Here is a 22,983-nt window from a genome sequence, read left to right on the forward strand (position 1 = left end):
TATATATGCATGGGCCCCCGCCATATTTTTACACAAACGCGGGACAGAAGCCCGCCGCTGAGGGGGCGGGGCTTCTTCCTCAGCTCTCACCAACGCCATTTTCTCTCCACAGCTCCGCTGAGAGGAAGCTCCCCAGGCTCTCCCCTGCAGAATCACGGTAGAAGAGGGTAAAAAGAGAGGGGGAGCGCATAAATTTGGCGCAAAAACAGTATATACAGCAGCTACTGGGTTAACACTAAGTTACTGTGTGATTCCTGGGACATATAGCGCTGGGGTGTGTGCTGGCATACTCTCTGTCTCTCCAAAAGGCCTTGTGGGGGAACTGTCTTCAAATAGAGCATCCCCTGTGTGTGTGGTGTGTCGGTACGCTTGTGTCGGCATGTTTGACGAGGAAGGCTATGTGGAAACAGAGCGGGAACAATTGAATGTGGGGTCGCCGCCGACGGCGCCGACACCCGATTGGATGGATATGTGGAAGGTTTTAAATGATAATGTTACTTCCTTGCATAAAAGGTTGGATAAAGCTGAAGCCTTGGGACAGACGGGGTCTCAGCCCATGCCTGATCCTATGTCGCAGAGGCTGTCAGGGTCTCAGAAGCGCCCACTATCCCAAATTGTTGACACAGATATCGACACGGATTCTGACTCCAGTGTCGATGGCGATGATGCAAAGTTGCAGTCTAAAATGGCTAAAGCCATCCGTTACATGATTATAGCAATTAAAAATGTGTTGCACATCACAGAGGAAACCCCAGTCCCTGACAAGAGGGTTTATATGTATGGGGAAAAAAGGCAAGAGGTGACCTTTCCCCCTTCACATGAGTTAAATGAGTTATGTGAAAAGGCTTGGGAATCTCCAGATAGATTTCCAAACGGATGCTTATGGCGTATCCTTTCCCGCCAACAACGGACAGGTTACGCTGGGAATCCTCCCCTAGGGTAGACAAAGCTTTAACGCGCTTATCCAAGAGGGTAGCCCTGCCGTCACAGGATACGGCCACCCTAAAAGATGCTGCTGATAGAAAGCAGGAGGGTATCCTGAAGGCCATTTATACACATTCAGGTAACTTACTAAGGCCGGCGATTGCGTCGGCCTGGATGTGTAGTGCTGTAGCAGCATGGACAGATACCTTATCTGAGGAACTTGATACCTTGGACAAGGATACTATATTACTAACCCTGGGGCATATAAAAGACGCTGTCCTATATATGAGAGATGCTCAAAGAGACATTAGCCTACTGGGCTCTAGAATAAATGCTATGTCGATTTCTGCCAGAAGGGTCCTGTGGACTCGGCAATGGACAGGCGATGCCGACTCAAAAAGGCACATGTAGGTTTTACCTTACAAGGGTGAGGAATTGTTTGGGGATGGTCTCTCGGACCTGGTCTCCACAGCTACGGCTGGAAAGTCAAATTTTTTGCCATATGTTCCCTCACAACCTAAGAGGGCACCGTATTACCAAATGCAGTCCTTTCGATCACAAAAAGGCAAGAAAGTCCGAGGTGCGTCCTTTCTTGGCAGAGGCAGGGGTAGAGGAAAGAAGCTGCACAATACAGCTAGTTCCCAGGAACAGAAGTCCTCCCCGGCTTCCACTAAATATGACGCTGGGGCTCCACAGGCGGAGCTAGGCCCGGTGGAGGCACGTCTCCGAAATTTCAGCCACAAGTGGGTTCACTCCCAGGTGGATCCCTGGGCTATAGAGCTTGTGTCTCAGGGATACAAGCTAGTATTCGAAGAGATGCCCCCTCACCGTTACCTCAGATCGGCCCTGCCAGCTTCCCCCTTAGAGAGGGAAATAGTGTTAGCTGCAATTCACAAATTGTATCTTCAGCAGGTGGTGGTAAAGGTTCCCCTCCTTCAACAGGGAAGGGGTTACTATTCGACCATGTTTGTGGTACCGAAATCGGACGGTTCGGTCAGACCCATATTGAATTTAAAATCCCTGAACCTATACCTGAAAAGGCTCAAGTTCAAGATGGAATCGCTCAGAGCGGTCATCGTAAGCCTGGAAAAGGGGGATTTTATGGTGTCTCTGGACATAAAGGATGCTTACCTGCATGTCCCCATTTATCCACCTCATCAGGAGTACCTCAGATTTGTGGTACAGGATTGTCATTACCAATTCCAGACGTTGCCGTTTGGTCTCTCCACGGCACCGAGAATATTTACCAAGGTAATGGCGGAAATTATGGTGCTCCTGCGACGGCAAGGAGTCACAATTATCCCATACTTGAACGATCTCCTCATAAAGGCGATGTCACAACTGAGGGCCTGAGCTGACGGGAGGCAGCCTCGGTTGTAGGGGCTGAGATGTATCGGAACCTGGGAGGTTGTATCAGACCCCTAGACATGTAAGTAACATGTAGAATAACTGCCCGAAGGCGTGACCACGACAACCAGGATAAAAGTCAATGATGTTTATTATGACAAACTCCGTAACACAGCAGCAGTAAAAGGAAACATAAAAGTCAACAGAGGATAAATACAATTCCTGGGTACTACAGGGTGGCAAGGGCCACAGGCACTGGTAGTGTGAGACAGTTCTTATAATCTTCTAGTTGGAAAGTCCTTACCAGGCCTGACTGTAGCAATGGAGAGAACCCAGATCGTACCAGCCGGTGTTCCAGGAAAGGCTGGGCTGCTGAAGATAAAACGGCTGCTGTGGATACTGGCTGGAACCAGACTGTTGTTGGTACGGAGTGGATACTGGCTGGAACCAGTTAAATAATAAACGAACTTTGAGAACGATGAAATAATAATACCGGTGGAGAGTGGTAAACTGCAGAAAGGACACCGTCCCTTTAAGAGAAGCTGTACACTGCTGGAAGCTGGGCTGGAAGCAGGTGATTGACTTGAGAGCGATGAAATAATAATGAAGTTTGGAGTTTGAGAGCGGTGAAATAATAATACCGGTGGAGAGTGGTAAACTGCAGAAAAGGACACCGGCCCTTTAAGAGAAGCTGTACACTGCTGGAAGCTGGGCTGGAAGCAGGTGATTGTTTGAGAGCGGTGAAATAATAATACCGGTGGAGAGTGGTAAACTGCAGAAAGGACACCGGCCCTTTAAGAGAAGCTGTACACTGCTGGAAGCTGGGCTGGAAGCAGGTGATTGTTGTAGCTGGAAACAGGTGAGTCCAGAATGGATCGGAGAGTCAGGCTACACCGCAGATGGAATGCTGGTGCGGGTCTCTATAGCAGAAGTCTGGAGACAGGAGCTGGAACCTGGAAGACAACCACAGGAGAGAGACAAACTGGAACTAGGTTAGACAACCAAAGCACTGACGCCTTCCTTGCTCAGGCACAGCTTACTTATACCTGCAGCAAGGAAGGGGTTGGCTAGGCAATTATGCAAATCAACAATACAGACAGCAGATTGGTGGGAATGATCGGATGACAAAATCCAAGATGGCTGCGCCCATGCAGACACTTGGAGGGAAGTTTGGTTTGTAATCCATGTGAGAATTGAAACAGTAATGGCGACGCCGGCCACAGGAGACGCCAGACTGACCAGCGCACATTTAACCACGCGGGCACAGCGGAGGCCGCGGCTGATGAAATCACCACTCTTACATTCTGCATGTGGAAACTCAGGAACAGCGGGATCCGGTCCTGGAACGCTGAGCCAGCCTTAGGAGGCATCTGAAGGGTAAGTAATGGCGTCCAGATACCCGGATCGTGACAGCACCCCCCCCTTTAGGAGTGGCCCCAGGACACTTCTTAGGCTTTAAAGGAAACTTTGCGTGGAAATTTCGGACCAAGGCAGGAGCATGGACGTCTGAGGCATTGGTCCAAGAGCGTTCTTCAGGACCATAGCCCTTCCAGTCAATGAGGTATTGTAACTGACCGTAACGGAAACGTGAGTCCAAAATCTTGGCCACCTCGTACTCGACTCCCCGTTGAGTCTGAACTTTGGGAGCTGGAGGAAGTGCGGAATGAAACCGATTCAGGATCAGCGGTTTCAACAAAGAAACATGAAATGTCCTGGGTATTTTCAAGAAGGATGGTAACTGTAACCTGTAGGCAACAGGATTGATGACTTGTTCAATCTTGAAGGGTCCGATGTAGCGAGGTGCAAATTTCATGCTGGGAACTCTCAACCTCAAATTCTTCGTGGACAGCCACACACGATCACCCTCCTTGAGAGCAGGAACCGCTCTACGCTTCCTATCGGCAAACTTCTTATACCTAAATGAGGCTTTAAGCAGGGCTGCGCGGACGTTCCTCCAGTTATTTGAAAACTGACGCAAGGTGACATCCACTGCTGGAACAGAAGTTGCGGGAAGCGGTTGGAATTCTGGGACTTTAGGGTGGAATCCATAATTAATGAAGAATGGTGTAGAAGAAGATGAGGAATGGTATTGATTGTTGTGGCTGAACTCGGCCCAAGGAAGGAGTTGAACCCAGTCATCTTGAGAGGAAGACACATATATACGGAGGAAGGCCTCCAAGTCCTGATTCACCCTCTCGGTTTGACCATTGGTCTGAGGATGGTAAGCCGTGGAAAACTTTAACTTGACTTGGAGGGCTTGACACAAACTTCGCCAAAATTTGGCTACAAATTGTACTCTACGATCCGAGATGATCTCTTCAGGAAGACCGTGAAGTCGGAAGATCTCTTGTATAAACACTTGAGCCAACTTGGAAGCTGACGGAAGACCGGTGAGAGGGATGAAATGTGCCATCTTGGTGAACCGGTCAACTACCACCCAGATGGTATTAAACTTGTTGCAGATAGGTAGATCGGAAACAAAGTCCATCGACAAATGGGTCCATGGTCGACGAGGAACAGATAATGGAACCAGTTGCCCCGCAGGCGACTGGCGGGAGACTTTGTGTTGGGCACACTTTGGGCAGGAGGCAATAAATTCCATAACGTCCTTCTTCAGAGTTGGCCACCAGTAGGACCTAGAAATAAATTCAAGGGTTTTCTGAATGCCTGTATGTCCAGCAAAACGGGAAGCATGGGCCCAATGCATGAGCTTCTTCCTTAGAACTGGCTTAACAAAACTTTTCCCTGGTGGAGGCGTAGAGTCCATCCCTACCGTGGAGAATGCCAACGGATTAATAATAGGATGCTTGTCTGCAGACTCGGACTCATTTTCTTGCTCCCATGAGCGGGAAAGGGCATCGGCCTTACGATTCTGAGAACCCGGACAGAACTGGAGTTTAAAGTCAAACCTAGAGAAGAAAAGTGCCCATCTGGCCTGACGAGGATTCAGACATTGTGCGCCTTTGAGATATAAAAGATTTTTGTGGTCGGTGAGTATGGTGATTGAGTGGGAAGCTCCCTCCAACAGGTATCTCCACTCCTCCAGAGCGAGCTTGATGGCTAGCAACTCCTGATCGCCAATGGCATAGTTGCGCTCAGCTGGAGAGAACTTCCGGGAGAAGAAACTGCAAGGATGTAGATGTCCATCTTTGGCCCTCTGGGATAACACTGCTCCTTCTCCAACGGAGGAGGCGTCTACCTCTAAGATAAAAGGAGAGTCGGTGTCAGGCTGTTTCAGAACTGGTGCAGAGATGAACCGTTGCTTCAGAAGGTGAAAGGCCTGTGTAGCTTCCTCGGACCACTTGGACGGATTAGCACCTTTCTTGGTTAATGCAGTGATAGGCGCCACAATGGTGGAAAAGTCTCGTATAAATTTTCTATAATAATTGGCGAACCCTAAGAACCTCTGGACCCCTTTGAGGCTTAAGGGTATAGGCCAATTCTGGATTGCTTGGAGTTTCTCAGGATCCATTTCTAGTCCGGAACCGGACACAATGTAACCTAGAAACGGAATGGTTTTAACTTCAAACACACACTTCTCCAATTTACAATAGAGGTGATTGACACGGAGACGGGAAAGAACCTCTTTTACCCAGAAACGATGATCTTCGAGATTATTAGCAAAGATGAGGATGTCGTCTAGATAAACCACAACATGGCGATACAAGATGTCCCTGAAGATCTCATTCACGAAGTGCTGGAAGACTGCTGGAGCGTTGCTCAATCCGAAGGGCATGACGAGGTACTCATAATGTCCGTCACGGGTGTTAAAGGCGGTCTTCCACTCGTCACCCTCACGGATTCGGATGAGATTGTAGGCACCCCTCAAGTCCAGCTTTGTGAAAATGGTTGCACCACTAACTCTATCAAAGAGCTCGGTAATCAGGGGTAAAGGGTATCGGTTCTTGACGGTAATGTCGTTCAGACCTCTGTAGTCGATGCACGGACGCAGACCACCGTCTTTCTTCTTAACGAAGAAGAAGCCTGCGCCGGCTGGAGAAGATGATGGTCGGATGAAACCCTTCGCCAGGTTCTCTTTGATGTACTCTTCCATGGAGTGTGTCTCAGGCAGAGACAACGGATAAGTTCGGCCTCGCGGTGGAACCTTCCCTGGAATGAGGTCGATTGGGCAGTCCCATTCTCTATGAGGAGGAATGATATCAGTAGAGGCTTTACTGAACACGTCCGTGAAGTCTTGATATGGAGGAGGCGGAACATCAGATGACCTGGGGAAGGAAGAACAAACAGGAAGAACTTTGGCTAAACAAGTCTCAGCACAGGAGGGACCCCATGCCAGTATTTGCGTAGTCGTCCAGTCAATTGATGGGTTGTGGAGACGGAGCCATGGAAGGCCTAAAACCACTGGATGTGTGGCTCTTGGAATCACTAAAAAAGAAATATACTCAGAATGAAGAACTCCCACTCTCAGACAAACTGGAAGAGTCCTTAAGGAAATGACTGCGTCAAAAATCTTGCTGCCATCCACGGCAGTCAAAGAGATGGACGAGGACAGTCTCTCGGTGGGTAGGGACCACCGTTTAACATAAGCTTCGGTTATGAAATTCCCAGCTGCTCCGGAATCAAGGAGGGCAATGACGTTCCTGTAACGTTGAGCAATTTGGAGCGACACTGGGAGGTTACAGTCATGAGGAGATGGAGAGGAGATCATTACTCCTAGCCGGCCCTCTCCTTGGCGAGCTAGGATCTGGAGTTTCCCGGACGTTTGGGACAGGCATTGATCGTGTGCGACGGAGCTGCACAGTAGAGACAGAGAGACGTCTTCGGCGCTCAGCGGGAGATAGACGGGAACGACTAATTTGCATAGGCTCATCCTTGGATGGAGATGGTTGACGAGGAGGAGGAGCAGAAGATTTAGGAGTAGATCTTCCTCGCTCGGTTGCTCTCTCTCTGAAACGTAGATCAACCTTCGTGCAAAGAGAAATTAGCTCATCCAACTTAGAGGGCAAGTCTCTGGTAGCTAACTCATCCTTGATGCGTTCTGATAAGCCATGCCAGAATGCAGCATACAGGGCCTCATCATTCCATGCCAGTTCGGATGCCAGGATTTTAAACTGTATAAGATACTGTCCCACAGTACGTGTTCCCTGGCGTAAACGAAGAATCTCAGATGAAGCAGATGTTATCCGGCCTGGCTCGTCGAAGATGCGCCTGAATGTAGCTACAAAGTCAGTATAGGAGGATAGCAGGGGATCAGACTTCTCCCATAAAGGTGATGCCCAGTCAAGGGCTGAGTCACTGAGAAGGGAGATGACATAGGCAATTTTGGTACGGTCACTGAAGAAATTGCCAGGTAGAAGCTCAAAGTGGATTTCACATTGATTGAGAAATCCCCTGCAGAACCTTGGAGATCCATCAAATTTTGCTGGCGTTGGAAGATGAAGATGTGGACTGGAAATGGGTAAGGTGGGTGGGGTTACAGCTGGTGTCACTGTAGTGGACGCACCGGACGTGCCAGGTCCACGGAGGGTCGTTTGGATCCCATCCAGCCGTGTAGAGAGATCCTGGAGACAGCGGATGATGTGGCCCTGTGCAGCCTCCTGATGTTCAAGTCGGGCTGCCAGTTCTTGCATCGGCCTGGCCGCTTGATCCTGGTCTCCGGCTGGATTCATTAGGTCAGTGCTTACTGTCACAACTGAGGGCCTGAGCTGACGGGAGGCAGCCTCAGTTGTAGGGGCTGAGATGTAACGGAACCTGGGAGGTTGTATCAGACCCCTAGACATGTAAGTAACATGTAGAATAACTGCCCGAAGGCGTGACCACGACAACCAGGATAAAAGTCAATGATGTTTATTATGACAAACTCCGTAACACAGCAGCAGTAAAAGGAAACATAAAAGTCAACAGAGGATAAATACAATTCCTGGGTACTACAGGGTGGCAAGGGCCACAGGCACTGGTAGTGTGAGACAGTTCTTATAATCTTCTAGTTGGAAAGTCCTTACCAGGCCTGACTGTAGCAATGGAGAGAACCCAGGATCGTACCAGCCGGTGTTCCAGGAAAGGCTGGGCTGCTGAAGATAAAACGGCTGCTGTGGATACTGGCTGGAACCAGACTGTTGTTGGTACGGAGTGGATACTGGCTGGAACCAGTTAAATAATAAACGAACTTTGAGAACGATGAAATAATAATACCGGTGGAGAGTGGTAAACTGCAGAAAGGACACCGTCCCTTTAAGAGAAGCTGTACACTGCTGGAAGCTGGGCTGGAAGCAGGTGATTGTTTGAGAGCGGTGAAATAATAATACCGGTGGAGAGTGGTAAACTGCAGAAAGGACACCGGCCCTTTAAGAGAAGCTGTACACTGCTGGAAGCTGGGCTGGAAGCAGGTGATTGTTGTAGCTGGAAACAGGTGAGTCCAGAATGGATCGGAGAGTCAGGCTACACCGCAGATGGAATGCTGGTGCGGGTCTCTATAGCAGAAGTCTGGAGACAGGAGCTGGAACCTGGAAGACAACCACAGGAGAGAGACAAACTGGAACTAGGTTAGACAACCAAAGCACTGACGCCTTCCTTGCTCAGGCACAGCTTACTTATACCTGCAGCAAGGAAGGGGTTGGCTAGGCAATTATGCAAATCAACAATACAGACAGCAGATTGGTGGGAATGATCAGATGACAAAATCCAAGATGGCTGCGCCCATGCAGACACTTGGAGGGAAGTTTGGTTTGTAATCCATGTGAGAATTGAAACAGTAATGGCGACGCCGGCCACAGGAGACGCCAGACTGACAAGCGCACATTTAACCACGCGGGCACAGCGGAGGCCGCTGCTGATGAAATCACCACTCTGACATTCTGCATGTGGAAACTCAGGAACAGCGGGATCCGGTCCTGGAACGCTGAGCCAGCCTTAGGAGGCATCTGAAGGGTAAGTAATGGCGTCCAGATACCCGGATCGTGACAGGCGAGGTCCAGAGAGCAGTTGCTGATCAGCGTGGCACGCTCTCGGGAAGTGTTACAACAGCACGGCTGGATTCTGAATATTTCAAAGTCGCAGTATATTCCTACGACTCGTCTGCCCTTCCTGGGCATGATTCTGGACACAGGCCAGAAGAGGGTTTATCTCCCGATGGAGAAGGCTCAGGAGCTCATGACACTGGTCAGAGACCTATTAAAACCAAAACAGGTGTCTGTGCATCACTGCACTCGAGTCCTGGGAATGATGGTGGCATCATACGGGGCCATTCCCTTTGGCAGGTTCCATGCGAGGACCTTTCAATGGGATCTGTTGGACAAGTGGTCCGGATCACATCTACAAATGCATCGGCTGATCACCCTATCCCCCAGGGCCAGGGTGTCTCTCCTGTGGTGTTTGCAGAGTGCTCCCCTTCTCGAGGGCCGCAGATTCGGCATTCAGGACTGGGTCCTGGTGACCACGGACGCAAGCCTCCGAGGGTGGGGAGCAGTCACACAGGGAAGAAATTTCCAAGGTCTGTGGTCAAGTCAGGAGACTTGCCTTCACATCAACATCCTGGAACTAAGGGCAATATACAACGCCCTACGTCAGGCGGAGACCCTGCTTCGCGACCGACTGGTGCTGATTCAGTCAGACAACATCACCGCAGTGGCTCATGTAAACCGCCAAGGCGGCACAAGGAGCAGGGTGGCGATGGCGGAAGCCACCAGAATTCTTCGCTGGGCGGAGAAACACGTAAGCGCACTGTCAGCAGTGTTCATTCCGGGAGTGGACAACTGGGAAGCAGACTTCCTCAGCAGACACGACCTCCACCCGGGAGAGTGGGGACTTCATCAAGAAGTCTTCACGCAGATTGCAAGTCGGTGGGAACTGCCACAAGTATTCATGATGGCATCCCGCCTCAACAAAAAGCTACAGAGGTATTGCGCCAGGTCAAGAGACCCTCAGGCGATAGCTGTAGACGCACTAGTGACACCGTGGGTGTTCCAGTAGGTCTATTTATTTCCTCCTCTTCCTCTCGTACCCAAGGTGCTGAGAATCATAAGAAGAAGAAGAGGAGGAGTGAGAACAATACTCATTGTTCCGGATTGGCCAAGAAGGACTTGGTATCCAGAGCTGCAAGAAATGCTCACAGAGGACCCATGGCCTCTGCCTCTAAGACAGGACTTGTTGCAACACTGGCCCTGTCTGTTCCAAGACTTACCGCGGCTGCGTTTGACGGCATGGCGGTTGAACGCCGGATCCTAGCAGAAAAAGGCATTCCGGATGAGGTTATTCCTACACTGATAAAGGCTAGGAAGGACGTGACAGCTAAACATTATCACCGTATATGGCGAAAATATGTTGCTTGGTGTGAGGCCAGGAATGCCCCTACGGAGGAATTCCAGCTGGGCCGTTTCCTTCACTTCCTACAGTCGGGAGTGACTTGGGGCCTAAAATTGGGTTCCATTAAGGTCCAGATTTCAGCCCTATCCATTTTCTTTCAAAAACAACTGGCTTCTCTTCCTGAAGTTCAGACGTTTGTAAAGGGAGTGCTGCATATTCAGCCCCCTTTTGTGCCTCCAGTGGCACCTTGGGATCTTAACGTGGTGTTGAGTTTCCTGAAGTCACACTGGTTTGAGCCACTTAAATCCGTGGAGTTAAAATTTCTCACGTGGAAGGTGGTCGTGCTATTAGCCTTGGCTTCAGCTAGGCATGTGTCAGAATTAGCGGCTTTGTCACATAAAAGTCCCTATCTGGTTTTCCATATGGACAGGGCGGAATTGCGGACCCGTCCGCAATTTCTGCCAAAAGTGGTGTCATCTTTTCATATGAACCAACCTATTGTGGTGCCTGTGGCTACTCGTGACTTGGAGGATTCCGAGTTACTAGATGTGGTCAGGGCTTTGAAGGTTTATGTAGCCAGAACGGCTAGAGTCAGGAAAACGGAGTCACTGTTTATCCTGTATGCACCCAACAAGCTGGGTGCTCCTGCTTCAAAGCAAACTATTGCTCGCTGGATCTGTAACACGATTCAGCAGGCTCATTCTGCGTCTGGATTGCCGCTGCCAAAATCAGTAAAAGCCCATTCCACAAGGAAGGTGGGCTCTTCTTGGGCGGCTGCCCGAGGGGTTTCGGCATTACAGCTTTGCCGAGCAGCTACTTGGTCGGGTTCAAACACTTTTGCAAAGTTCTACAAGTTTGATACCCTGGCTGAGGAGGACCTTGTGTTTGCTCATTCGGTGCTGCAGAGTCATCCGCACTCTCCCGCCCGTTTGGGAGCTTTGGTATAATCCCCATGGTCCTTACGGAGTCCCCAGCATCCACTAGGACGTTAGAGAAAATACGATTTTACTTACCGGTAAATCTATTTCTCGTAGTCCGTAGTGGATGCTGGGCGCCCGTCCCAAGTGCGGACTTTTTCTGCAATGCTTGTATATAGTTATTGCTTACATAAGGGTTATGTTATAGTTGCATCAGGGTTGATCCGATGGTCTATTGTTGTTCATACTGTTAACTGGGTAAGTTTATCACAAGTTATACGATGTGATTGGTGTGGCTGGTATGAGTCTTGCCCTGGATTCCAAAATCCTTTCCTTGTACTGTCAGCTCTTCCGGGCACAGTTTCTTTAACTGGGGTCTGGAGGAGGGACATGGAGGGAGGAGCCAGAGCACACCAGTATCCAAATTCTTTCTTGGGGTGCCCTGTCTCCTGCGGAGCCCGTCTATTCCCCATGGTCCTTACAGAGTCCCCAGCATCCACTATGGACTACGAGAAATAGATTTACCGGTAAGTAAAATCTTATTTTTTTTTTGTTTCTGTGGGAATTTGTGATCAATTTATTCTGTAGAGCATTTGAGGTCATGCACTGATATTGAATGAGTAGGCCTGGCTCGCAGTCTCCGTTCCTGTTCATTCAAAGGTGCTCAATGGGGTAGCGGTAAGGGCTTTGTGCGGTCAAGTTCTTCCGCACCAAACTCCCCAAACCATGTCTGTATAGTCCTCGCTTTGTGCACTGGCGCACAGTCATGTTGGAATAGAAAAGGTCCTTCCCCAAATTGTTGCCACAAAGTTGGAAGCATTGCATTGTCCAAAATGTATTTGTATGCTGAACCATTAAGATTGCCTTTCACTGTAGCTAACAGCCCGAACCCTGAAAAACAGCCCCGTACCATTATCCCCCCTCCAACAAACTTCACAGTTGGCATAATACAGGCAATGTTCTCCCGGCATCCGCTAAACCCAGACTTGCCCATCTGACTGCCAAACAAATAAGTATGATTTATCACTCCACAGAACACGTTTCCACTAATCCACAGTCCAGTGTCGGTGTGCTTTACACCACTCTATCCGACACTTGGCTTTGGACTTGGTGGTTGGTGTGAAGCTTAGATGCAGCTCCTCGGCCATGGAAACCCATTCTATTAAGCTTCCGCCGCACAGTTTTTGTGCTTACATTAATGCCAGTGGATTTTTGGAACTCTTCAGCTTTAGAAACAGCAGAGCGTTGGTGACTTTTATGCACCATGTGCCTTAACATTCGTTGACCCCGCTCTGTGGTTTTACGTGGTCTTCCGCTTCATGTCTCAGTTGCTGTTGTTCCTAAACGCTTATCACTTGACTGTGGTATATCCAGCAGGGATGAAATTTTGCAAACAGTCTTAGGCTACAGCCTCACATAGTTGGCAAGCGGGTACCACTTGAACAGGACCCGCTTGACCGGGAAGGGGGTTTTGTGTACACACAGATCCTGTCTGGCCAGTGATGCAAGGGATTTCAATAGAACACAGTTTGGCACAGCCGCACTGTGTGAGCACATACATTGAAATGTATGTGTTCACCTTGAAATCCTGTTGTCCTGCCATCCGGATCAACAACAGCAGCATGCTGCAGTTGGATCCGGTGGCGACGGGAATGCCGTACGCGCCCATGTGCAGTCTCCTTCCGGCAAAGCTTGGCCACTATGTGTGGCCGTAGCCTTATTGCAAAGGTAGCATCCTATCACAGAATCACGCTTGAGGTCAGCTCTTCAGAACAACCCATTTTGTATCACAAATGTTTGCAAATAGAGACTGCATGGCTAGGTGCTTGATTTTATACACCTGTGGTAACTGGTCTGATTGAAACACCTGAATTCAATAGTTAACAGGTGTGGCCAAATACTTAGTGTATGTATGAGAGTATCTTCCTCTAATTGTTCATATGGAATGTGCCCAAAACTAGAGAATATCAAAGAGAGAATTTGTACTTTTCTCTTACGTCCTAGAGGATGCTGGGGTCCACTTTAGTACCATGGGGTATGGTCGGGTCCCTTGGGAGCCATGGGCACTTTAAGAGTTTAATAGTGTGGGCTGGCTCCTCCCTACCAGACTCAGTTTAAAAAATGTGCCCGGTGGAGCCGGTCACAGCTAGGGGAGCTCCATAGGAGTGTTTCTAGTTTTTATTATTTTTTAATTAGAGTTAGGCACAGGGAGGCTGCTGGCAACAGCCTACCTGCTTCGTTGGACTCAGGTGGGAAAGTAGTGTCCAACCCTTTGAGGTTAATGGCCACTATCTCTGCTGACAGGACATTAAGCTCCTGAGGGTGATGATCGTTAACCCCCGAGGTGACCGCTCACTCCCGCAGCATGCCACCTCCCTCTAACAGAGCCAGAAGATTGCGGTGGTGAGTTAGTCACCGGCAACCCGACAAGCGGGGAACTGGTGTGAATGGCGGCTATAGGGTGTGAGCGCAGTACTGAAGCTGCGCTCCGGTGGCTCAGCGGTACTGCGGTGAGGGGTGCCCTGGGCCAGCGCAATACCCTTACACTGGTCGCTACCTCTATCAGGGTCTCTGAACTGCTGCTAGACACTAACCTCAGGCCAGTATAAAGAATTTCAGGTGCGGGACGATGCGCCATTTTCGGGTGCGGGGCTTCTCAGAGCTTATACAGCAGCTCTCCAGCGCCATTTTCTCCATTCAGAAATCACACAGCAACGCCGACTGTGAACGCTGACCCTCCACAGACCTCCAGTCAACCTGTGCGGTACCAGGGGTTATAGATGGGGGACAGAGTGCATTCTAACTGTGTAGTCTATTAAGGGTACACAGTCTGCGCCAGACAATTATTTATAACTGTTTACTTGGGCACTGGGTGTGCTGGCTCCATTATCTCTTTCTCTTTCTGAAGATACTTGTGGGAAACTGTCTGCCATTTTCCTGTGTGTGTGTGTATATGTAATTCTCACATTACTATGACCAGGGACTCTGTATCTTGTGCTGCAGAGTATGTATCTTCACCAGAGGAATCCATTCCATGTACTCAGGTAAGTAATATGTCTCAGCCTGCCGAATCCGAACCCCAGTGGGTGGCTTCTATTAAGGGAATGATAGCCCAAATCTCTACTAGGATTGTGCGTTACGAGACTGAAGAACAGGTTTTAAAACCAACCGTGGAGGTATTATCTGATACTGTTCCCACTACCTCAAATTCTCCTTGTATATTCCCAAAGAAACGTGCGCTTGCCCAGATTATGCAGGTCGACACGGATACCGACTCTGACACAGCAGACGGTGAGGGGGATATGCGGGGGGGGGGGGGGGGTGAGGCTTCCCTTGCAAAAGGGGTACAGCTCATGATTGAGGCCATTAGGGATGTGTTACACATAACTGACAAACCACCTGAGCAGGTTGAGGAGGCTTACTTTACTGACAATAAGAAAGCCTCCCTGACCTTCCCTGCGTCTAAGGAAGTAAACGCATTATTTGAAAAATCCTGGGAAAACTGAGAGAAAAAAATCCAAATCTCAAAAAGGGGTCTTGTTTCCTTTCCCTTCCCTGAGGTAGATGGGAAAAAGTGGGAAAACCCACCTATAGTGGATGCTTCTGTATCTAGACTGTCTAAAAAGTTGGTGTTGCCTGTCCCTGGGTCTACCGCTTTGAAAGAACAGGCAGACCGCAAGATTGAGACTACGCTCAAATCCATATACACTGCCTCAGGTGTGGCTTTAAGGCCCACTATTGCCTGCGCATGGATTTCTTTTAAAGCCATAGTTAAGTGGTCAGGCACATTACTAGAGGAATTAGATTCTCTGGATAGAAGTGACGTTGAATTATTTTTACGTAACATACAGGATTCTGCGGCTTTCATGGTGGAGGTCATGAAGGATCTGGGTCATCTGAATGCAAGGACGTCTTCCATGGCTGTCTCGGCACGCAGGGTACTCCGGCTGCGCCAATGGTCGGCAGACGCAGAATCCAGGAGAAGTGTGGAGAACCTACCCTTCACAGGTCAGGCTCTATTTGGGGAAGCATTGGATGCGTGGGTTTCCACGGCAACCGCTGGTAAGTCAACCTTTCTTCCCTTAGCCACTTGGTCAACGAAAAAACCCTTGTACTACGTCCACGATGCAGTCCTTTCTATCCACAAAAGCTAAAAAGTCCAAGCCTTCTACCACTTTCTTCAGAGGTGGTCGAGCAAAATCCAAAAAACCTGCACCTGCAGGTTCCCAGGAGCAGAAGCCTGCCTCTGTCTCCTCAAAATCCTCAGCATGACTGTGGAGTTCACAGCCTGGAGATCGAGCAGGTGGGAGCGAGACTCAGACATTTCAGTCACGTCTGGGTGTCCTCCGGCCTGGATCCCTGGGTACAAGATATTGTGTCCCGGGGATACAGGCTGGAGTTTCAAGAGATCCCACCTCACAGATTCTTCAAATCAGGCTTACCAGCTTTGCTGAGAGACAGAGCTATCCTACAGGAAGCCATTCAAAAATTGGAAAGGGCAGATGTCATTGTTCCGGTTCCAGCTTATCTGGAAAACAAAGGTTACTATTCAAACCTATTTGTGGTACTGAGACCGGATGGTTCGGTCAGACCAATTTTGAACCTGAAGTCGCTAAAACCTTATCTGAAGGAATTCAAGTTCAAAATGGAGTCTCTGAGAGCGGTGATCTCAGGTCTGGAGGAGGGGGAATTCCTGGATATCAAGGATGCGTACCTTCACATTCCAATCTGGCCGCCTCACCAGGCTTATCTAAGATTTGCACTGTTGGACTGTCACTATCAGTTTCAGACACTGCCATTTGGCCTCTCCACGGCACCGAGGGTTTTCACCAAGGTGATGGCAGATATGATGGTTCTCCACAGCAGGCAGGGAGTAAATATAATGCCATATCTGGACGATCTGCTGATAAAAGCGTCATCCAGGTAGAAGTTGTTGCAGAGCATTGCTCTCACGACTCGTCTACTCCGGGATCATGGATGGATCCTGAATCTTCCAAAGTCACATTTGGAGCCAACAAGGAGATTGTCTTTCCTAGGGATGATCCTCGACACACAGGTGCAGAGGATGTTTCTACTGGTGGAGAAAGTGTTGGTGATCCAATCAATGGTCAATTGAAGCCTGCCCGGGTATCGGTCCATCAGTGCATTCGCCTTCTGGGGAAGATGGTTGTCTCCTACGAGGCTCTACAGTACAGAAGATTTCATGTACGGCCCTTCCAACTGGATCTCCTGGACAAGTGGTCGGAATCTCACCTACACATGCACCAGAGAATACGTCTGTCGCCGAAAGCCAGGATCTCACTCCTATGGTGGCTACAACTGCCTCGCCTTCTAGAGGGCCGCAGTTTGTGGTTCAGAACTGGATCCTTCTAACCACGGATGCAGGTCTCAGAGGTTGGGGCGCAGTCACCAGAGGGGAAACATTCCAAGGAAGGTGGTCAAGTCTGGAATCCGTTTTTCCGATAAACGTCCTGGAACTAAGAGCCGTGTACAACAGTCTTGTACAAGCAGCACACCTTTTGCAAGATCAGGCCATTCAAGTGCAGTTGGAAAATGTAACAACGGTATCCTTCATAAACCGACAGGGCGGAAAGAAGAGCAGAGCTACTATGTCAGTGGTGACGAGAATCCTCTGGGCAGAAAAGCACGCGGGTGCGCTATCAGCAATCTTCATTCTGGGTGTGGACAACTGGGAAGCAGACTTCCTCAGCAGGCACGATCTCCATCCAGGAGAGTGGGGCTTTCATCCGGTGGTGTTCGCAGAGTTGGGGTGTACCTCAAATAGAAATGATGGACTCACGCCTCAACAAGAAGCTTCGGCGGTATTGTTCCAGGTCAAGAGACCCTCAAGGTTGTGGCGGTGGACGCCCAGGTAATTCTGTGGGTGTTCAAGTCAGTGTACGTGTTCCCTCCACTTCCACTCATCCCAAGGATTCTTAAAGCTCGTATAGAGAACATAAGTTCAGACGATCCTCGTTGCTCCAGACTGGCCAAGCAGGGCTTGGTTCGCTGATTTTCTGGAGTTACTGCTGGAAGATCCGAGGCCTCTTCCTCTTCGAGAGGACCTTCTGCAACAGGGGCCATTCGCTTATCAAGACTTAACACGGCTACGTTTTACGGCATGGAGGTTGAGCGCCAGATCTTAGCTCGGAAAGGCATTCCCAGCAAAGTTATTCCTACCCTGATACAGGCTAGGAAAGGTGTAACGTCTAAACATTACCATCAGATTTGGAAAAAGTACTTGTCTTGGTGTGAGTCCAATAAGTTTCCTACGGTGGAGTTTCAACTGGTATGTTTTCTCCTCTTCCTGCAAGCAGGTGTGGATGTGGGACTGTGTTTGGGCTCCATTACGGTCCAGATTTTGGCTTTGTCCATTTTTTCCCCAGAAACAATTGGCTTCCCTCCCTGAGGTTTAGACTTTCTTGAAAGGGTTCCTGGTTATCCAACCTCCCTTTGTGCCTCCTACGGCACCTTGGGATCTTAACGTGGTGTTGCAGTTTCTGCAATCGGATTGGTTTGAACCTTTTACAGGAGGTTGAGGTCAAGTTTCTTACTTGGAAGGCGGTCACGCGGTTGGCATCTGCTAGACGTGTCAGAATTGGGGGCATTGTCCTGCAAGAGCCCCTACTTGATTTTTCATGAAAATAGAGCTGAGCTCAGCACGCGCCAGCAATTTCTTCCGATGGTTGTCGGCTTTTCATATCAACCAACCTATTGTGGTGTACTGACTCCTCAATTACCTCAAAATCCTTGTATGTTGTGAGGGCTTTGAAGATTTTTGTTGAAGTGAACTTCTCATCACAGAAAGTCGGACTCTGTTTGTCCTTTATGATCCCAACAAGGTTGGGTGTCCTGCTTCTAAGCAGACGATTTTGCGCTAGATCAGGTTTACTAACCAGCATGCGTATTCTACAGCAGGTTTGCAGTGTCCAAAATCTGTTAAGGCCCACTCTACTCGTAAGGTGGGTTCTTCCTGGGTGGCTGCCCGGGGTGTCTGGGCTTTACAGCTTTGCCGAGCGGCTACTTGCTCAGTTCCACAAGTTCGATACTTTGGTCTCTGAGGACCTAAAGTTTGGTCAATCAGTTCTACAGGGGCCTCCGCGCTCTCCCTCCCGTACTGGGAGCTTTGGTACATCCCCATGGTACTAAAGTGGACCCCAGCATTCTCTAGGACGTAAGAGAAAATAGGATTTTAATTTCCAACCGGTAAATCCTTTTCTCGTAGTCCGTAGAGGATGCTGGGCGCCCGCCCAGCGCTTTGTTATCCTGCAGTGGTTTCTTGGTTCAGTACTGCTTTGTTCTTGGTTAAGTACTGTGTTGTTACTTAAGTAATGTTCTTCAGCTGTTGCTGAGATTTCATGCTGGTTAGCTTTGTTTGCCTTGTATGTGTGAGCTGGTGTGAATCTCACCACTATCTGTATAAATTCCTTCTCTCAAAGTTGTCCGTCTCCTCGGGCACAATTTCTATACTGAGTCTGGTAGGAGGGGCATAGAGGGAGGAGCCAGCCCACACTATTAAACTCTTAAAGTGCCCATGGCTCCCAAGCGACCTGTCTATACCCCATGGTACTCAAGTGGACCCCAGCATCCTTTACGGACTACAAGAAAAGGATTTACCGGTAGGTAAGTAAAATCCTATTTTCGTTAAATTCATTTCTCTGATTCTTTTCAGGAGACATTGAGGTTCCATTCTTTGTTTTGTTGGTTGTTTCCAGTGTTTGTTTGTAGAGAGTGAATTGCACTTATTTGGTTCATTATTTTAACCTTTCCTATCAGGATGTTTTAATTAAAAGTATTGTTAGACAGGGAGGTGAGGAGTGTATAGCTATACGGGTAAGTTCGAAGTGCTTTACTTCTGGACTTCTCTATATATGGTAACCAGGTCCCCAAAAATAAATTGAAGAAATAGATTGCACGTATTGTAAGTAAAAATCATCTTTACCGTTAATAAAGTTACAACTTTAAATATTGAGGAAGCGTTGGATTTTTTTTTTATGTATGTTTTCCTCTACAGAGATTCAAAGTAATTCTGCGAGGAAGTCACATGATGGCAAATCCTCAATAATTCCACCTGTGGCAACAGATAAAGGAACAGGGGCAGATGAGTCTCAACGTAAATCTGCTACATCCCTCATTCTCTTTGAAGAGGTATGTCTCTGCTGACTTATCAATGGCTTTTGTGAAATGACCAATATTACTTTATCGCTAAATAAGCCCTTTTACCACTTAACAAGCATTTTCTGTGTTGCAGGTTGATGTAATATTTGATGATGATTCTGGGTTTTTAAATGCTATAAAAATGTTCATGAGCACTACAAAGAGGCCAGTAATTCTTACTACAAGTGGTAAGTTTACTTTTAACGTTAAGCTGCATGTTCGGTAGATCATGGATTAATGAGAACGACCTGCGGTTGCACGCATCGTTCAGCCATACAAGGTGGACGATATGAACGATAGATCTTTAAAAAAAAAAATCGTCATCTTTCATGTCGTCCTGTGTTGTTGTCCATTGTGTACGGTGGTTTTATTTTCCTAAAATACACGTGCCAGTGCACAATACCGATCAATTTTTTTGGGCGTGTGTTAAAAATTGGTATTGTTACCAAACTCTTATTGTAGAACCTCTCTACATACAGATAAGTCTGTACACTTTTTTTTAAAGCATAGCATTGATCATTTGAACATTAAAATTGTACATGTTTATTTTTAGTGTAAGACTGGCCAGAGGATGAAGGCTTTGGAATGAATTGGTTGATTCAACATGTATTGCAATAAGCAGATCCATCCATCAATGCTAGAATGGGGTTAATGTACAGTATTTGATGAGTGCAATAGTTCAATGTAATTTTGTTGTTTAAACCTGACAAAGCTCATAATCTATCGTCGGAATGAATTTAGAATCTGTTACAATGACCTTTTTTAAATGTTTGAGGACTGTTTAAACCATTTCTTCCAGTGGTACTAGCCAGATATTTAGTCTTGTGCTTTTTTGTTTTTATATAAATAAAGATTTTTGAATGATGTCCCTTTTATAGATCCTATGTTTGGGATGGTGTTTGATGGAGCATTTGAAGAGATTACATTTCATACACCCTCTGTTGTAAGTAGCAGAAAGTTAATTCCAAAGTGCTTTATGACTTGGGACCCTTCTTAATTCTCGTATTTGTTTCAGGTGAATGTTGCAAGCTATCTCCAGGTACTTTGTCTAGCTGAAAACATCAGGACTGACTTTAAGGATTTTGTCACATTTTTAACAGCAAATAAATGTGACATAAGACAAAGTATTCTGCATCTGCAGTTTTGGGCTCGTAGTGGAGGGGAAGGTTTCAGAGAGAAGCAGCAGCTTACACCTGGTAAGAACAAAGAAAAACGTTCCTTTCTGGTATTCTGAAATGCATACACTTCAGAAAGAGCAGCTGAGAGCTCTTATGGCAAGATTGCATTAAATTACATTAACCTGCAACTATGATTTAATTAAGTTCACAGGAAGTGGGTAAGAGCTTTGGTGACTATGTAAATAAAATCAATACAGGCATTGACCATTGTGAATTTATGATCATTTAGCTGAGATACAAAAAGGAGCTCCTGTGATAGAGACTCCTAGCACCAGGCTGTGTGTAATCTGTTTAATCAAACAAAAATGCGTGTCCATGCTTGCTGCTGCATGTTTGCCTATTTTCAATGCAATCTTCGGTTTGTCTGTGGGAGTTTACGTAGGTTCACAATCAAACACTTGTGGTAATCTGGACTGTAGTCACCTGGGTATAACACTCAGGCTCAAACAAACAAGAAAAATAATTGTGTATTTCTCCATTATCCTGTTGAGAGATCATTAGGGTGATTCTCCAAAAAGTGAATACAATGTAGATAATATACATTAAACAATAACATGAATTTGTGATGTAATATGTAAACCATCGTGGTAGTGTACGAGAAGAAATAAAATCAATAGAGTAATTACCAGTAACACTCACAATATTTAAATATAGTGTAACATTTCAACCAAGGCGGGAAAGAAATCAGACAGAAGGAGTAAAGATTTGTGGGGTGGGGGTAATCCTGTCCGATTGGCAAAATGCAACATCAAAGAGGGGGTGGCCATAACATATTATACGGGAAACAGGTGTAACCAAGATAACACCATGCAGCCAGATAAAACAACACAGAGAGCAAGGGTGGTCCCTAGAGTATCAGGGCTTCGTCATTAGATAACATTCTGTGAAGATACCAGGTTGGGTTATCAAAATCCTTCATAATGTATGTTCGGATTGAGAGATCCCGTAACACTGTGTAAACTAACCCCATTTTACATAGAATCTGTATTTGGAAAGATTAATCGTCTTTCAAAATAAAGAAGCTCTAACGGAGGATTGAACTTCATAAAAGTATGTGGCAACCGACTGGGTCCATTCTATTAGGATAGCTTTCTTTGCCACAGTTTGACTGTGAGGAATGGGAACAGATGAGCCAGTTCACTCTTGTGTAAGGGGGAACCCTGATATAAATATGAACACCTATGTTACACTTTTAGCATATAGCTACTACTTATTAATGTAACAGCTTTTCTCTGACGTCCTAGTGGATGCTGGGAACTCCATAAGGACCATGGGGAATAGCGGCTCCGCGGGAGACTGGGCACAACTAAAGAAAGCTTTAGGACTACCTGGTGTGCACTGGCTCCTCCCACTATGACCCTCCTCCAGACCTCAGTTAGAATATTGTGCCCGGCTGAGCTGGATGCACACTAGGGGCTCTCCTGAGCTCCTAGAAAAGAAAGTATATTTACCAAGGTAATGGCCGAAATGATGATACTCCTTCGAAAAAAGGGAGTTATAATTATCCCGTACTTGGACGATCTCCTTATAAAGGCGAGGTCCAGGGAGCAGTTGTTCGTCGGAGTAGCACTATCTCGGGAAGTGCTACAACAGCACGGCTGGATTCTGAATAGTCCAAAGTCGCAGCTGGTTCCTAAGACGCGTCTACTGTTCCTGGGTATGGTTCTGGACACAGAACAAGAAAAAAGGGTTTCTCCCGGAGGAGAAGGCCAAGGAGTTGTCATCTCTAGTCAGCGACCTCCTAATACAAATACAGGTGTTGGTGCATCAATCCACGCGAGTCCTGGGAAAGATGGTAGCTTCTTACGAAGAAATTCCATTCGGCAGGTTCCAGGCAAGGATCTTCCAGTGGGATCTGTTGGACAAGAGGTCCGGGTCGCATCTTCAGATGCATCGGCTGATAACCCTGTCTCCAAGGGCCTGGGTGTCGCTGTTGTGGTGGCTGCAGAGTGCTCATCTTCTAGAGGGCCGCAGATTCGGCATACAGGACTGGGTCCTGGTGACCACGGATGCCAGCCTTCGAGGCTGGGGGGCAGTCACACAGGGAAGAAACTTCCAAGGACTATGGAAAAGTCAGGAGACTTCCCTACACATAAATATTCTGGGACTAAGGGCCATTCACAATGCCCTAAGTCAGGCTAGACCCCTGCTTCAAGACCAGCCGGTGCTGATCCAGTCAGACAACATCACGGCGGTCG

General features: G+C 47.7%; 1 protein-coding gene across 3 annotated transcripts in view; it reads left to right on the forward strand.

The window, feature by feature from the left end:
- The window catches only part of ATAD5 (ATPase family AAA domain containing 5), a 359,161-nt gene that overhangs the window by 309,674 nt on the left and 26,504 nt on the right, over positions 1-22,983 (forward strand). For all 3 annotated transcript variants that reach the window (XM_063960872.1, XM_063960874.1, XM_063960875.1), the window contains exons 16-19: positions 19,465-19,598; positions 19,702-19,795; positions 20,486-20,550; positions 20,623-20,803. In XM_063960872.1, the coding sequence (XP_063816942.1) occupies positions 19,465-19,598; positions 19,702-19,795; positions 20,486-20,550; positions 20,623-20,803 (474 nt within the window). The remainder of the gene's footprint in view (positions 1-19,464; positions 19,599-19,701; positions 19,796-20,485; positions 20,551-20,622; positions 20,804-22,983) is intronic.

This window comes from Pseudophryne corroboree, chromosome 3 (assembly GCF_028390025.1).
Source record: "Pseudophryne corroboree isolate aPseCor3 chromosome 3, aPseCor3.hap2, whole genome shotgun sequence".
Taxonomy (NCBI): Eukaryota; Metazoa; Chordata; class Amphibia; order Anura; family Myobatrachidae; genus Pseudophryne; species Pseudophryne corroboree.